General features: G+C 37.3%; 2 protein-coding genes and 1 long non-coding RNA gene across 7 annotated transcripts in view; 2 read left to right on the top strand and 1 right to left on the bottom strand.

Annotated features, from left to right (window-relative positions):
• The window catches only part of LOC143369378 (filamin-A-like), a 446,998-nt gene that overhangs the window by 80,083 nt on the left and 352,754 nt on the right, over positions 1-14,161 (bottom strand). The window contains exon 1 of one of the 5 annotated variants that reach the window (XM_076813243.1): positions 12,280-12,372. The exons of the other annotated variants lie outside the window; for them this stretch is intronic. The gene's annotated coding sequence lies outside the window, so the exon portion shown is untranslated. Of the gene's footprint in view, positions 1-12,279; positions 12,373-14,161 lie in introns of those variants that run through there. 5 annotated transcript variants of the gene reach the window in all.
• The window catches only part of LOC143369405 (uncharacterized), a 263,714-nt gene that overhangs the window by 35,191 nt on the left and 214,362 nt on the right, over positions 1-14,161 (top strand). The gene's annotated exons all lie outside the window — the stretch shown is intronic.
• On the top strand, positions 2,879-4,157 carry LOC143369394 (uncharacterized). The gene is made up of 2 exons (XM_076813269.1): positions 2,879-3,756; positions 3,872-4,157. The coding sequence occupies exons 1-2, from the start codon at positions 3,215-3,217 to the stop codon at positions 3,969-3,971; spliced, it is 642 nt and encodes a 213-aa protein (XP_076669384.1). The 5' UTR covers positions 2,879-3,214; the 3' UTR covers positions 3,972-4,157.

Below are 14,161 nucleotides of genomic sequence, written 5' to 3'. Positions count from 1 at the left end.
TGCGGGTACTTAACAATCGCTCGACCTAAGTTCCGGGATATTCGCAAAAATCTGGTGCTAGAGATTGAAGATAAATGTTTTTTCTACATTTTTAAATCTTTTCTTTTTACTAAAATGTCGTTGAACTAACAAAAAAAAACACACGCAACAATCGTTACAAAGCTCCGAGAATAAAAGAAAGCATTTTGAAGAGAAAATGTAACGTAAAACAGGTGATCCTTCAATTTTCCAAACCATATCGCATGTTTGATCACCTAGGACATAGGAAAAACAATCTGATCGGTTCGATCTTGTGCACAGTGGTTTATATATACAGGGTGTCCCACTAAGGAGTGGACAGCGCGATATCTCTTAAAGTATTGTCGATAAAAATATAAAAAAAATAGGGAATTGCATGGTTCGAGGGGGCCCATTTATTAGCGCGAACGAATTTTGTTTTCGATTATTATTTTAAAAGATACGATGGTCAAGTTCGGTTTTTCAAATGGAACTATTTTTTTTTAAGACCTGAGTTGATAGTGCGTTCCAAGACAAATTCAATAAGCTTTAATGTATACACTTTATTTCCACTGGTTTTTAAGATATTGCGCTTGCAAATTTACTGATTTTCACTGCAAGAAACCCCTCTGGAATGGCAAAAACCGGGGGCGGTCTTACTGGCCCCACGGGTGGCACTGCCTGTTGAAATGGATACTTACCTGCCAAAGGTCTACGCCAGAAATGGCAGGCCCAAAGGCTGGACAATTCTTTTCCGTCAGAAATGCTACTTAAGTAGGTATATCTGCGGTATCGAGAAGCGCATCGTTACTTTTATTTCGCACTTGCTTCTACGCTCGGATGGCCGGTTCTTTTGGGAGGGATGCAAGTTGGATTGGTTAGGTTAGGAGGAGTGAAAGTTGCTAGACTAAATTTCAACCATAGGGAGCAGATTGTATCAGAACCAATCGGATTTGCATCCCTCACAAAAGAACCGGCCATCCGAGCGTAGAAGCAAGTGCGAAATAAAAGTAACCATGCGCTTCTCGACACCGCAGATGTACCTACCTAAGTAGCATTTCTGACGGAAAAGAATTGTCCACCCTTTGGGCCTGCCATTTCTGGCGTAGACCTTTGGCAGGTAAGTATCCATTTCAACAGGCAGTGCCACCCGTGGCGCCAGTAAGACCGCCCCCGGTTTTTGCCATTCTAGAGGGTTTTCTTCCAGTGAAAATCAGTAATTTTGCAAGCGCAATATCTTAAAAACCAGTGGAAATAAAGTGTATACATTAAAGCTTATTGAATTTGTCTTGGAACGCACTATCAACTCAGGTCTTCAAAAAAAATAGTTCCATTTGAAAAACCGAACTTGACCATCGTATCTTTTAAAATAATAATCGAAAACAAAATTCGTTCGCGCTAATAAATGGGCCCCCTCGAACCATGCAATTCCCTATTTTTTTTATATTTTTATCGACAATACTTTAAGAGATATCGCGCTGTCCACTCCTTAGTGGGACACCCTGTATATTGAACTCGAAAAAAAGCTTGGGACACTTGAGTCATTCCATAATATTCCTTGACGTAGCATCATGTTTTGTAAAAATGTTAAATATGCAATTTTTGGGTTCATTTGAAAATGGTTTTTATGTGCTGAAAAAATTGAATTAATTGGTAACTAAAGGCTCTAAAAGGAAAATTTCTTAGGTTTCCAAAGCCCTCATAAAATTGTTTCCACAATCATGCGTTCGCAAGTTATTCAGAGGTGTAGGTATTCAAAGTGAAAACACCTTTTTTGCTTTGATCAATAAAAATCATACAACAAAATAAAAAATACGCAATTTATACAGTAATATTTGCTCTACATGAGCCCTCCATTGGATTTACGTGAACAATTTTGTGTGGCCCGTAGGGTAAAGTAGCCGAATATGACGACCTCTCCTAATATGAGACCCCAGCTTATCTGCGCTACAGTGGCGTTGTAATCAAACAAATAAAATATATAATTAAATACATTTAAACACAAATTAATAACAAACATATGAAACAATTATAAAAAAATTAATTTGTTAAATAATTCGTATTGATATTAAATTTTAAATTACTCGTTCTTATTATACATCTTCATCACTATCAGTTGAATCTGAAGGAATTCAAAGCTCAGTGTCTTTTAAAAATAAATATTCTAGCACAGATTTATCTAATTTTTCGTTTTATTACGTGTATTTCTTCTTATGTGCACTCGGGAGCAGATAAAATTTACACCAAATTAAAGGGTTTAAAAAGAAGTAATTGTAGTAAAAAAATGAAAGCACCGATGTTTCGTTTTTTTTTTCATTCTCTCCAGAAGTTAGAAGATGCGACAAAAAAAAGTAATAATTTGAGCCACTGGTACGTATCCATATTTTTAAGTGCAAGAATTTTTAATTAATAAAACGAAAGAAGGATATATTTTGCTTATTTTCAAAAAAGAAAGAAAGAAAAGGACTTATAAATACAACAAAAATGCAGTGGGTAAATATTTCCTATATGTTGTTTGTGGCAACTTGCGTTTGGTTATTCGACTTTGAATGTAATTACTGACCTTAAATCCTTTATTTATGTTACTAAGTTATGATGTTCTTATGTCAGAGGACTGTTTACTTCCAATCCATAAAATGAAATGCAAAATTTAAAAAATTCCAATTTTTTCTTTTTGAACACGTGCCGCGACACTGTGTATCCGTTTGGCCGGCAGCAGGCTACCGTCCGTCGAAACATTCTCCAATGGCTTTTATATGGGGACGGTAGACGGTCGTCGGACGGTACAATGTGAATGTCACCATACAAAACCCATTGGAGAATTTATCGACGGATGGTAGCCTGCCGCCGGCTAGACGGATAGTGAGAATCTACCTTAACCCTCCGTGTACTGAGCCTGGATCAATTTTGACCCACCCCTTGAGAGCGCTAAAGCACACAGTGCAGGAGCTGTGTGAGTCAGCCGCGGCCAAGCGAACTTTTAGCTGTCAGGGGTGTCATAAAAACATAAACCGGACCTTTCCGGTGACTGTTTGGGGCAACAATGGGAAGTTCGTGACGACTGCGCTGCCGAGTGGCATTCGCGACAGCATAGTTGACGACGACGCTTCGCTGCTTTCTTGTGTTTTTACCCGTATCTATTATTTTTGTTGGCTTTGTTGTTTTTATTGTTATTATCATTATCGTTGTTATCGTTGTTTTGTTTGTTTGACGTTGTATGCATACAATGTCTGCATTACGAATCGACGGGCAATCTGCAATTTTTGCGGAAGACAATGAAGACGTGCACGACTGTGAACAGTCATCGGATGCTGGAAGTGCTTCCAATAGCGACGCTGAACCAGAGGAGCAAGATTCCGAATCCGACGAAGATCATCCATCAGCATCTATACATCCAGGAAACCAAATGGTAGCTGGACGCCACTGGAGCTACATTGCGCCCGAAAACAGTGCAGTAGAATACCTCCAGCGCAAGTGTTCAACAATGGATGAATGTTTTCATTTATTCATAAATGAAGAATTCGTCCACGCCGTAATTTTGTACACTACTATGAAGGCAAATAAGAGTATGCCGCCGAATAAAAGCTGGAAACCAGTGGACCGTACGGAAATGGATGCATTTTTTGGGCTTCTGCCACTGATTGGACGGTTCAGAGAATCGCGCGAACGCAAGCAGGACCTATGGAAAACTAGTGATGCACTTTCTCGGCAATTTTATACGGCAACAATGTCGCGTGATCGCTTCATAGATATTCTAAGGTATGTTATTATTATTATTATATTTATTTGGTATCCTTGCCTTTCGGTTTTGGATGGCTTTCGCTTACATCTTCACTTACATCCACATTTACATTTACATTTATGTTTTACTCAGATATATTCGTTTCGACGATTCGACCACGCGAGAGGAAAGAAACGCAACGGACAAACTGGCGCCTGAGAGATGTTACAAATATCTTTACCAAAAATTGTAAGGAATCGTATAATGCAACAGACTTTGGATGCGTTGATGAGCAGTTGGTGACGTTTCGCGGCCGTTGCTCATTCAAAGTGTACATGCCGAACAAACCTGGCAAATACGGGGTTAAAATATGGACCCTTTGTGATTCCCAAACATATTATTGCTGCAACATGAACGTCTATTTGGGGAAACAAGGAAACGCACCAGAGAACAACAAGGGCAACGTGTCGTACAGGGGGGATTTCCTAGCCGCGATCGGCCGCGGTGGCTGGCGGCGGTCCCACTAGTGCAATGGAGAAGTATGCATCTGTCTGTGTTGCGCTAGTGGGACCGCCGCCAGCTGCCGCAGCCGATCGCGGCTAGGAAATCCAGCCTTTAGACAGATGCCGGATTTCTGGAAAAATTCCGGTCGATGCGTGACGACCGATAATTTTTTCACGAACATAAGTTTAACTGAACATTTATTAGATAACAACCTTTTTTTAGTCGGAACGATGCGTAAAAATAGGCCGGATTTACCCAAAATACTGACAGATATACAAAATTGATGTGTATATTCATCTGAATTTTTATTTACGCAAAACATTGGTATCCTACGTGCCAAAACTGCGAAAGTGTGTTGTGCTACTGTCCACACTACACCGCGAGCATAACATATCAGCAGCTGCACAAAAGCTTAAACCAGAAATAATAAATTGACTGCCAAAAATATTGACAGACGGGTTACGCAATTTGAGACTCAGGAAGGAGGTCTAATGGTAAATATTATGAGGGCGATAGAAGTAACGGGGAGAAAAATTGTAAAAAACGAGAGTAGGAGGTCACAAGCGCGCAAGATGTTACTACTGCGTAGGAAATGATAATAAATACCCCTCAAAATGTGAATCGTGCAATAAACATGTACACATATGTAAGAACCACTCCACAGAAACCCGCAGAATTTTGTGCAATACATGTAATGATGATAATATAAATATTGAATAAATGTAATTTTTTATAATTCACAAGATTATTTCTTTCATATATGTGCAACAAATATCCAAACATACCTAATTCGAAACCAACTAATTCGAGCTCGAGCGATCATCACTGTGTGTATAATATTGGTGAGGGTCTCGAGCTCGGCGATTATCCTACTTTACGACAGTATCGAAGTCCAGTAGTCGGAGGGTTAAATGTGTTGTGATGGGCGTGGTGGGCCCCTGAAGACTTCAGTGGTAGGCCCACGAAGACTACGGTTAGAGTTATAGCTGTGGACCGGGTAACCGAGATACCCGGGAAGAGGAGAATTCCCGAGTAGGCGCTACTTGTGTAAACTATCCGAGATACTCGTGATATCCGACAACTTACAGAGACAGAGTCAGAGTGATTCTGAAGTGACACCTGTCAGAGAGATGTCGCCTGGCACCCCGTGACGAGATCAACCTTCCGTGGTGCCTCACCGAATTTTATAGAATTTGCATTTGTTATGTAAAAGTAGTCCGATTTGCATGAAATTTAGTATAATTTTAATCGGGAGAATGCCAGGAATCCATTGGTGTCATTTTCATATCGACACGATGAACAATAAAGAACTTTTTAATATACTGTAATGAATATTTTACTCCAACTGCGAGGTGTCGACCTCGTATCGCTGCGGTCAACCGAAGATTCATACCTGTTTCAGAAATAAAATAATTCTTTATTCATTATCATATCGATATGGAAGTGGCACCGATGAATTCCTTATGTTTTTCCGAAGAAAATCATATCAAATTTCATGTTAATCGTACTATTTCCAACGAAGTTAATTTGAAATTATGTAAATCATTTTTTCATGTAATTTCCTTCATTATGGTCCAAATTATGTCGTTCTTGGTGTTATTTTCATCGGAGAAACATAAGGAATCGATTGGCGTCGTTTCCGCAAAGACCTGATAAGAAATGTGGAACTGGAGATTTCTTATTTTCTAGTGGGTACTGTCTCCCCAGGGCTCGAAGCCTTCGACCCTAAGGCCATGGCGCTCAGTGAGGCATCAATTATAGAACGTTACGCTATGGCATCTCCGGTAGTTTACCCGGGTATAGCCTACCCGGGAAATTTTTTTCTTCCTGTATATCTCACGGGTACCTACCTGGATATCCGATCTCCCGGGAATCTACAGCTCTAACTGCGGTAGTGAAGAAATAGATTTCACATGCCGAATTTATAAAAAAGAAAGAGAAAATAAGTTTCAGGGGAAAATAAACTGGGTGTCATATTAGAAAACCATTTTTTTATCTGCGTATTTGAATGACTTTCGTTTTCATTTTATTATGAAGAAACCGAATTTTTGTTATAGTACTTTCCAGTAGGTTGCTAAAGAATACATATTCTACTTTTAAACCGTGTATCGAATTTTAATAGAAGTGTTCTTAGTCAAGAGTTATGATGTTTTTAAGAAATGGGTCTCACATATTCGGCTACTTTACCCTACATACGCTGAAATTAGACGAAAATTTCTAAATATCATTTTATTATTTTTATAAAACAGTATCATAATGCATGTAAAAAAATTGAGCCTTTGATTCCAAAACTAGAAACTTCAGGCGTTAAACTGCATTTTTAAATATTCGTTGCGACCATTTTTCGCGCAGATGCAGCCATTTGAAAAGGAACAAAATTTTCGAGAAATTATAGTGACTCTTTAATTTTGTCCGGCAGTGTATAAATACATTATTTACTTTAAGTTTTCATCCCCGATTTCGATGATCTTGAAATATGTTGTTGGGGTATGATTCTGAATAACTTTTTCCTATACATGTTACCGCCGCGCGGCTTTTGTTTTCGAAATATTAGGGTAGACCGGGTCGGTAGTAACACTTTGACTTTGGAATACAATTATGCAAAAAACTATTACAGTTACAACAGTTTTTTTTTACGAAAATGTTACTTACTTATCTGACATTATTTGAGCTACAACAGTTTCGCTGTACCTATGTTAAGTACCTAGTATTCCGGTTATTAATAAAAAATGAGAAGTGGAGAAAGTGTTACAACCGTCCCTGACCCCGGGTCGGTTGTAACACTGCATGAAGTCGATAGTAGCACAAATTTAACTTTACAAAATTAAAATATTTATTGATTTTAATGATAATAATAAATGAAAAAAGTAAAATTTATAACCAATGTGTCGCACACCGGTGTCGCCATTGTGGCAGAAATAGAAAACGTTTTGGCTTGTGCATTCTGATCAATCCTTACATTCAGTACATTGCACCCATTTTTTATTTGGTTTGCTTGTGCTGTGCTATAGGATTCCATGCAAACAAGACAATATTATTAATCTTCTTTGTCACTATTCGGTTCTGTCCCGGTACAACCGATCCCGACTGCCGATGTTACAATCGCCCCCGACCAGGTTTTTGAACTTAAATTATAAATTTTTATTAACGAGACACTTAAAAGTGATAAGTAACGATCAGTACTTTAAAAATGGTTCTTAAAAAAATAGAGAAAACACGTACTTGCAAAGGGAGTATTTATATTACAATTTTAAGTCAGTAAGAAAAAGTTACTTTAGGGCATCGAAAAGTTATTTTCTTCACTATACATGGCTATTGTGTATCTATGCTGCTAGGATATGGATGTGTGTATTCGAAATGTCATTCTTCATCATATATCCAAAATTTGTGTTAATTTCTATCATATATTTTGAGATATTTAACGTGTTACAATCGCTCCCGGTCTACCCTATATATTATATATTATATAATAGACTTTATTGTGTCCCCTTGAGGATTACAATCTTTACACTTCCTCTGTTCACTTATCTCGCTTAAACAAAAACTACTTATCCTACTTATCCTTCCCTTACATACTAATTCGCCCGCTCGCTCGCTTGCTCGCCACCGTCTCACCCGCTCACCCCGCGCCCCATTCCCGCTGCTTGAACCCCGCTTCCGCTCGCCGTCTCTCACTCCCATTCCTTACCCATTCTTACCTCCATCTCATTCCCCTCTCCACTCCTCCACCTTCCTAATCCACTCTTCCCCCTCTCCCTCGTCTCCCATCACCTCCCTCACCACCTCCTGCCAGCCCCTTCCTTCCCCCCAACCCGTACACTCCTCCCACACATGCTCAATTGTTTCCTCCCCCCACCCGCATACCCTACAACTCCTTTTCTCCTCCTCCTCCTCCCAGTATCCCCCCCCTCATTCCACTCCCCAATGTAAACCTAACCACCCTTCTCCATCTGCTCTCCCTCCATCCCTTCTTTAAGTAGGCCTCCTCCATCCTCTTTTCCCTTTCCTTCAACCTCTCCGCTTTCTTTTCCAACCCCTCCCTTTTTGCCCTCTCCTCCTTCATCCACTCCTTCCACTTCCTCCTATCTCCTCTCCGCTCCTTGTCCACTCTTCTTCTTTCTTCCCCCTCCTCTCTCAACCCCTCCTTCATTTCCCTCATCTCCTCCTTCATTTCACTTATTCCCCTCACCAAATCCCTTATCATCCCTTCTAACACTTCCACCCCCCCCCTCCCCTAGCTTTCTCCCCTTATCTTCCCTCCTTCTGGTGATCTGGCTGTTTTCCCGCTCCTTTTAAAACCTCCCCCATCGTCCCTTCCTCCTCCTCCCTCTCCCTCTTTTTTCCCCAAAAAATCTCCAAACTCCCTACGCTACTCCCTACACTACTTGTACTGTCCTTCCTAACCCTTTCTTCATTCTTTCCCCTTCCCTTTACCTTCCCCCCTTTCCCTCCATTTGCTTTTCTCTCCACCCCCCTGCCCCGCATTCCTTTCCCTTATCCATTCCCAAACTTCACTTTCCCCGTTCAAACTTCGCGTCATCTTCCACCTCTTTTCCTCTCCCCCAGGTGTCTCCACTTTCCTTACTAATTCCTTTTTACCGCCAAACTTCTCTCACCTTATCCACTTAACCTCCAAACCTTCCCTTAACCCTCCTACTTTACTACTCTCAACCCCAGCCTTATTCACAATAGCTCTCTCCCTCCTACTCCTCCCCCTCACCTGCCACACACACACCCTCTCCACTCTCTTTCACCACCTCACCAAACTTTCCTTCACCCGCTATCACCACTCACTTTCACGCAACTGACATACAACGCGACCGGAAACGGAAGTCCTTATATATTATATATATTTTGGTATTTATTCGAAATCAGGATGCGTTGATCGTTTCCGAGATACCGAGGTAGGTACAGAGCTAGATTTGGGGGCCTACAACTACGTGTATGCAATTCAAAACCATTTGTAGAAATAACTACACACTACATATGTGTGTACACATACATATTGGTGAGTCCCTGCTGAGGGCCCTCCCGCCCCAGTAAATCTAGCTCCATACCTATGCCGATATCTCGAGACATACTGTGGTATAATAATACCATCCCGCGACACTGTGCCGTTTGTAAACAGCCACAGACGAGATATTTGACGAGTCTGTTTGTATTTGCAGATGTCTAACCAATCTATCCAATCTAACTCAAATTATCAAACCAAAGCAAGAAATTTAAAAAATATATTTGGGAATATCTCGGAAACTAAGGTCAAGCGGTGGTAAATATGTATAGATAGACGTTGTTCAGAATATGGTGTTTTACAATATATTTAAATTTCATCAAAATCAGTGATGAAAACCTAAAGTAGATAATTACCTACTAATTGTAAGAATTTGTATGAATATCGTGAAAACTAAAGCTGACCGACAGTTAGGACATGTAAAGGAAAAAGTTGTTCAGATTTATGACCTTGACAACATATTTGATGTCACCCCTTAAACATGGATGTCAGCCGCTAAAAAAAATACGTGTGGAACATTTTTCAATAGGTACTTTACTTCTGTGCCAAGCTTTATTTAAAATCGTCGATTGTCAATAGAATGATGTTAATTAGGAAATTAAGAAATAATTAACTATGTTATGTTTTATTCAGTTTTCTTTTATATCAAACCTACATGTGACAAGTGATTAAATACTTTTGACCGATCGTGTATATGCAATTCTTTTCAATGAATTTGAATGTATTGTATAATTTTTAAACGATTTTATTGAGCATCGATCCTCTGTTTGTATGTTTGTATGGTTCAAATCTGGCAATTCAAATTTAACCCACTTCCAACTATCCAATTGTTTTGAAACTTTGCAGGCATGCGTATTTTGGATGACAATAAAATATTTAAAAAAAATATATTAACCCGGAGCGGATGAAAAATTACCCAGTCATCAATAAATATAACCCATAACCACAAATCCAAACGACTTGAAATCAGCCACTTGCGTTTTTTACGAAAACGACAAAAAGCTGCTGCGTTCGGGACGCTAATCGCATCGCGATTACCGAAAATACACCATTTATCGAGAAATAATCCGTCACGTATGTATGAATAGTAAAACTAAAACTTTCAAGGCGTTCGTAGTATACCACCAATGAAATTGTAGTACAAGGAAAGAATTATTTTTTAGTGACTGTAGCACTACAACGTTTAAGTAAACTGTTAAACTGTATACAGCAATAAAAGATATTTGTAAAGAAGTCTGAGCTGTGAAATGTAAATCCACAAACACTAAAAACTAGAAAATAAAAAATATATAAAAAAAAATTATGTTAAATGATTTTATTAAAAATGTAGAAAAAAACGAAGTTAAAATGCACTAAAAACTAAAAAATAATTCTTTTCTTTTACTTCAATTTTGATGGTGTTAATATCACTTTAAATAAAATCGTGAGGCACGATATTTCATAACAGGATATGAATCACTTTAATACTTCAACTTCTGGTTGCACATGGTGCCCCACGATTTTATTTAAAGTGATCAAACACCATCAAAATTGAAGTACAAGAAAAGAATTATTTTTTAGTGCATTTTAATTTAGTTTTTACTACATTTTTAATAAAATCGTTTAACATCAAATTTTGTTATTAATTTTTTATTATATAGTAAACCTTTGACCGTCTTCCCGAACGAATACTTTCGGTATTCATTGTAAGTACATACATGCTCTTCGGTATAATTCAATATATCTTAAGTGTCGGGTTATCTGTATACTATATTAATGATTACAATATACTTGTAATTGCTTATTTTTCAAGTACTTAAAGAAATATGAATACCGATTAACAGAATTCGTACGATCTTCGAAATCAGGCGATGGTGTCTAGTACACCTTATTATGATAGACTACGTATTTTGAGGCTGGTGGCCAGCCAAAGCTATTACGCGTAAAGAATTTATTACGCAACCATGACAAGATTATTGCAAAACGTGTGTCACATGAAAAATTTATCTTTGATTTATTAGATAATAAATAAATCGATCCGATGGTTTTAAACGTTTTCAAAGTAAGGAAACGGCATATATACTGGATTTTGCCATATACTTCAAAAGTGACACTGAAAAATGATTACCTACATTATTAGCGATACTATTGTTTCATATTATTAGTGAAAAAGTCTGTAGCTCGCTAATCTACGTTAATATTCCCTCTATGCTAAGTACTTATTATGCCTATGAAACCGTGAGCGTATAGTATAATTTTGACAAATGAAAACAATTTTATTTTCACTCCAAATTCATCATTTCAAATCATCATTTCATATACATTTTTTTCATGTTTGTTAATAATGTATGAAATGTTACAGGCCAATAGAATAAAATGTTTCAATTTAGATTTTAAGAAAACATGTTTCAATTTAGATTTTAAGAAAATTATGATCATAGAAATAAACAGGGCAAAAAACAACAATGTTTTTGTGATACAATTAATTTCCTGCAGACCGAGTTCTAGCAGCGCAATCACAACTTCCAAAATAGTGTGTGATGGTTATACTATAATAAGATGATGCATCCACTTAAAATTTTCAAGGTTTCACACTAATAGCACGACTGTTTCGCGATTGCAGCATATTAATTAAAATAACAATGCCGAAGAAACAAAAAGAGCAAAGCAAAATAAACCCTTGTCGTAAGGGCGTCCAAAAATTTCTGAAACCGTATTAGATAAAGTAGTTATCTTGAAAACAACTATAAGGTTCTATAAACTATTACGAGTCTCCACAAAGAACGCTAGGGTATATTGTGACGGTACATCAGCAAGTTAACAGACCTCTATCGCTATTTGAAACGAACATAGATGTATGGTACATAGACTGAAAAGGATTGACCAACAAAATTTGGTGTAATCGAATATCATTATAACCCCTAGCGTTGATATCGCAACACCTGTCACGGTCACGATCCCTCATCAGACGTTCTAGCGCAATGGTCTTCGGTTTCTGGGCGGAATTTTTTCTTTTATCGCCGAATCTACACGTTCAAAAATTTTTTTTTCAAATATTGCTGCGTACCTTGATTTATGAATTCGGTGTTTGGTTGCAATATACATCGGCAGGAACTAACTAAGTAGGACGATAGCCGTCACGGAACTCTTGGTAACTGACGGTAATTTCGAGCACAATGCTGAACACGATGTTACCATAATAGCTGGCCAGCCCCCACTCACCCACGTTGCAAAAGGGTAAAGAATATTAATCGCACAACAGTGCCGAATGATATGCTTAATCGATTAACCTTAGTTTCACGCTATTTAAAATTCCGCCGCTGTCTCGGACTACAAGAAACGATACATGAAAACTATCTTTTTTTAACTTTGTAGTTATTATGTGAAACGATTTTTCCCAATTTAAGTTTTGTCTTTATTTGCCCTGCTACGTTGTTAGAAATGACCATCAATATTTGTAATTAATCATTCGCTTATTGAGGAGTTAATGTCCATTTTTAGCTGTTCTAAAACGACGCGTTGAATCTAATGATCATTAATTTGAAGTATTTTCAAACCTGGATTTTTTTCGTAATAAACGCAAAATGAAATTAAATGTCGTATGGTGCAAAATATACATATGACGTGGTTATAATCCGGCGAATCAGTAGTATTGTGTATAACGAATTTGGATCTCAAAGTCTGCGAAATTGATTTTCGCAGGAGGCAATTAGAAGCATATTATTGTAATTGTTATCATATACCCTTTTCTACTAGACATCACAAGAATATCGTAATATTAATGTATAAGACTAATATACACGTAAGAGAAATCGGGACCAAATAATATTAACATAAACTTACATACGCGGGAAGTTACAATTACTTAGAATTCAATGCGGTTGTCAACAGATTTGGACTGATACAAAGATGTTTAATCGTGAATCGAGCACTTAATACTTTTTAGTTATGTTTAGTATGTACCGTGTTATTCATTAAATGTTCAAATATTGAAAACCATTTTAATAGAACTATTTATATTGAATGTACATACAGTTTTACGAAACCACATAATATTTATAGGTAATACTTTAACTTTAATGTGAGCAATAAAACAGGCCTCGTGTACTTAATTAAATTTAGATGCTTACTGGCGAAGTAACTTCGAATGTGCACCATTTATCGTAGTCTTCAACTGGTATTTTAATGAAACTTTCAGACATTTTGTAATATCAACGATTTGATTTAAAGATTGATTAATAACAGGAATAAATATATGTTCACGATTGGTTACTTAATACGCTTAGCGCAAAAATAATAAAAAAAATTGTATGTACAACGGTGACAAATAATACGAACTCAAGCATTGGTTAGAGATTGTCTACTATAAATTAAGAAAGAAGCAAAACTGTATGTTCTTGAATAGGGAGGTATAGGAAGATTCGGAGAAGTTTTCAATTCTCTCAACATGGTATTCGTCAACAGCGTTTCTAAATGCATGTACATTAAATTCAGCTCCTTACATATAAGGAATATGCACCTACTTTAATAATAAGTGTTAATCGGAGCCATGCAAATCTGACATTCACAATCTCATTTGCATCCGTATTTTCGTAACTTAATTCTATTTATTTATAAAATTAACATTTTCTTAGTTGCAAAAAGTATAAATAAACAAATTCTTCTGATTTTGCAGAGTGTAGGGTGTTGCGTTTTTAAATATTAATTCATTAAAAACCTTATATCTTACATCTATTTAATTGGAAAATGCGTAATGTAATTGTTGAAAATCATTGAGTATATCCCCCCCCCCTTTCCCACATAAGACCAAGACGAAAATTTTATTGTACAAACCACATTATTTTGGTATTTTGTAACTACGTAACAATTTCGTTTTGTGAGCATACATTTCGTATAAATAAAAACACTTGTGTGGACTATAATAATTATATGAGAAAGGTTTGGGTTAG

Source organism: Andrena cerasifolii, chromosome 5 (genome assembly GCF_050908995.1).
Source record: "Andrena cerasifolii isolate SP2316 chromosome 5, iyAndCera1_principal, whole genome shotgun sequence".
Lineage (NCBI taxonomy): Eukaryota > Metazoa > Arthropoda > Insecta > Hymenoptera > Andrenidae > Andrena > Andrena cerasifolii.
Note: the sequence above shows the minus strand (reverse complement) of the source record. Positions and strands in the feature narration are given on the sequence as shown.

Coding starts and splice junctions, on each gene's coding strand:
- LOC143369394 (XM_076813269.1), top strand. CDS start 3,215: ATGCATACAATGTCTGCATTACGAATCGACGGGCAATCTGCAATTTTT. Junction 3,757..3,871: donor CGCTTCATAGATATTCTAAG/GTATGTTATTAT, acceptor TGTTTTACTCAG/ATATATTCGTTTCGACGATT.